We start from the raw sequence: 3,275 nt of genomic DNA on the forward strand, positions 1-3,275 counted from the left end.
TATGTCTCATGGGTGCAAGGAAAAATAGAATTGGACATTGTTTTAACCTTTTTACCCTTCAACTTGTATGGCGGGGCAAATTGACCCATAACAGTACGTCTGTAACAAATGGACCTAGGGGGGGCTGCAAGTGTGTAAAATGAACCATTTTCATTTTATACACAGAGTGACCTATTAAGACAAATAGAAAAAGTTTCATGCAGAAAAAATACTTCTAACTATTTTTTTTTTATTTTTAAACTTTGAAACGGGTCAAATTGACCCGCAACATAACAGGAGGGTTAAACCAGGCCTACAGTCAGCAGGGAGCCGGACCAGGAGACACGGAGGACCGAGACTGGCTGCTGAGTGAACAGAAGGATTTATCCAGCAGGTGAAAAGGGCGTTACAGTAACAGACGAGGTAAGACTAAAACATGAACGCTTTCCTCCAGATCAGCTCGTCTGTCTGACCTTAGAAAAGTTTGTTAAATGAAACAGAAACAGCCTCAATGTGAGTCGCAGCCTGATGACGAGTCAAACGAGACCCTGAGATTTGACCTTTGACTTCACAGCCTGATACTGTGTGGCAGCTGACTGGGAGCAGAACCAGTTTGTGTCTTACTGGAGTTTAAAACCAGAGAGTTACTGGAGAGACGGTCACTGAGCAGGACAAAGATGAGGACGTCCAACATGTCCAACCCGTCCAGCTGATGGAGTATAAATGAAAATACGACAATGTCATCGGCGTAAATGTGATCAGACATATCTGAAAAGGACTGAATAAAATGCCAGCAAGAGAAATAATATACAAATAAAACCAAAGTGGACCCAAAACGGAGCCTTGTTGGACCCCACAAGTTAAGGGGGCAGAGTCAGACGAGAACCTGTCGTCTGACTCCGCCGTCTGGGCGGAGTCAGACGACTCCGCCCAGAACGTCCTGATAAATATGAGCTGAGACAGAGACACCAGCCAGGACCTGGTGGACAGAGATCTGGTGAAACCAGCACCGAGCATTTCCCTCATCAGCGCCACCAACAGGTCGTTATGGACTCTCACTGAAGCAGGTTCAGTGGAAAGGTGTTTAGAAAGCCAGACTGGAGGATCCGACATCTGAGACTCACTAAACCAGGATCTGAGTCGCGTTTCTACAACTTTTTAAAGTAATTTACTGAGAAAGGGAAGCTTGGAGAGGAGAGCAGGGTCAGGATTAGGTTCCTTTAGAAGAGGGGCCACTTCTTTAAAACATGGTGGGACGGACCCTTGATCAAGGAGCTGCTAATTATTGACAAAACTGTTGGAGCGGTGGCAGTTAGAGCCTGGACAAGCAGCGAGGGGGGAATATTTCCAATGAACAAGTAGAGAGTTTCATTTGACCAGTTAGTGAAGTTTGGTCAGTTAATGTAACTGGAACAAAAGAAGGAAACAAATCTGAGGCTCAGCAGGAAACGCAGAGCAACTCAGAGATGCTTCTCTTCTGTCCCTGTTACCATGGCAACATCATGATGCTGCGTTTGGATCAGAAACTTGTGGCGTTTCCATTTCCTGGTCCTCTGGTGAAGCATCGCCACAGAATGAGACAGGAGTCTCCTGCTGAAGGTTAACACAGTGCATTGTGGGATTGATACATGGCTGGAGGTCCAACAGTGTCCATCCAGGTTCTGGTTTGGTTCTGGACAGGTTCTACAGACCAGCTGTTCTCCCTTCCAGGTGCTGACCCTGTCCAGCGTGTGTCCTGAGGGCTGGACCGCCTACAGGGGGCGTTGCCACATGGTGAGCCGGTCCATGGCCAGCTGGGCCAGCGCCCACAGAACCTGCTCTCTGCTGTAAGTACCGTCTGGTTCTGTTTGGGCCCACAGAACCGGCCTCTGGTTCTGATGGATCTCCTGCCCTCTGACCTCAGCAAGTGTAACATGAACTCTGACCAAACGTGCGGTTCTGGTTGTGGAACACTGGACCAGCTCTACACCCTCAACAGGGTCCTGGAGGGTTCTGGGAGTTCGCCCAACCGGTCTACATGTGATTTGTGGACTTGGAGAAGGCGTTGGACCGTGTCCCTCAGGGGGTTAGGGTTCGGGAGCTGAGCCTTTTCACCACGACAGATCGGTACAGCACCCGCTTCACGGCAGACGATCTCCCACTCCCTTCTTCCCTCATTTGTGAACAAGATCCCAAGATACTTAAACTTCTCCAGAGTGACCTGGAGAAGGCACTCTACCCTTTTCCGGCTCAAGACCACGGCCTCGGATTTGGAGGCACTGATCCGCATCCCGGCCGCTTCACACTCAGCTGCGAACCGCTCCAGCGAGAGCTGCAGATCATGATCTGATGAAGCCAATAGGACCACATCATCCGCAAAAAGCAGAGACACGATCCTAAGCCCACCAAAACGGATCCCCTCAGCACCTCGGCTGGTCTAGAGATTTTGTCCATGAAAGCAATGAACAGAATGAACAGAAAGGGCAGCCTTGGCGGAGTCCAACTCTCACCAGAAACGAGCCCGACTTACTGCCGGCAATGCGGACCAGACTCCGACACCGGTCATACAGGGACCTGACAGCCCGTATCAAAGGGCCCGGTACCCCATACTCCCAGAGAATCTCCCCCTAGGGACATGATCGAAGGCCTTCTCCAAGTCCACAAAACACATGTAGACTGGTTGGGCGAACTCCCAGAACCCTCCAGGACCCTGCTGAGGGTGTAGAGCTGGTGCAGTGTTCCACAACCAGAACCACACTGCTCTTCGTGAATCCGAGGTTCGACTATCCGACGGACCCTCCTCTCCAGGACCCCTGAATAGACCTTACCAGGGAGGCTTAAGAGTGTGACCCCCCTGTAATTGGAGCACACCCTCCGGTCCCCCTTTTGAACAGGGGGACCACCACCCCAGTTTGCCAATCCAGGGGAACTGCCCCAGATGTCCATGCGATGTTGCAGAGTCGCGTGAGCCAACACAACCCTAAATCAAAAAATTAAATCAAATTTTATTTGTGTAGCACATTTCAGCAGCAAGGCATTTCAAAGTGCTTTACATAATTAAAATAAAAACAGCATGTGAGAGAGTTTTAAAAAAAATCATTAAAACGCAAACAGTGAGAAAGAAATAAAAAGAAAGTAATAAAAAGATAAAAAGAAAAGATAAAAACATTAAAAACATCAAATACATTGAAGACATCAAAACCCCACACTCTAACACTAACTTAGCCATAAGCAGCTCTAAACAGGGTTTTAAGTTGAGATTTAAAGGCTCTCAGTGTTTCAGCTGTTTTACAGTTTTCTGGAAGTTTGTTCCAAAT

The 3,275-nt window shown here is 48.5% G+C and overlaps 1 protein-coding gene across 2 annotated transcripts in view; it reads left to right on the plus strand.

Moving 5' to 3' along the window:
• The first annotated feature begins 207 nt into the window (after nucleotides 1-207).
• Nucleotides 208-3,275, plus strand: part of LOC103156895 (FRAS1-related extracellular matrix protein 1-like) — a 5,386-nt gene continuing 2,318 nt past the window's right edge. Inside the window, exon 1 of one of the 2 annotated variants that reach the window (XM_016664725.1) lies at nucleotides 208-1,805. In XM_016664725.1, the coding sequence (XP_016520211.1) occupies nucleotides 1,750-1,805 (56 nt within the window). In that variant the 5' untranslated portion in view covers nucleotides 208-1,749. The remainder of the gene's footprint in view (nucleotides 1,806-3,275) is intronic. The other variant, XM_007579103.2, reaches the window with a different exon arrangement.

The sequence above is a fragment of the Poecilia formosa genome, unplaced genomic scaffold (assembly GCF_000485575.1).
Source record: "Poecilia formosa unplaced genomic scaffold, Poecilia_formosa-5.1.2 Scaffold508, whole genome shotgun sequence".
NCBI lineage: Eukaryota > Metazoa > Chordata > Actinopteri > Cyprinodontiformes > Poeciliidae > Poecilia > Poecilia formosa.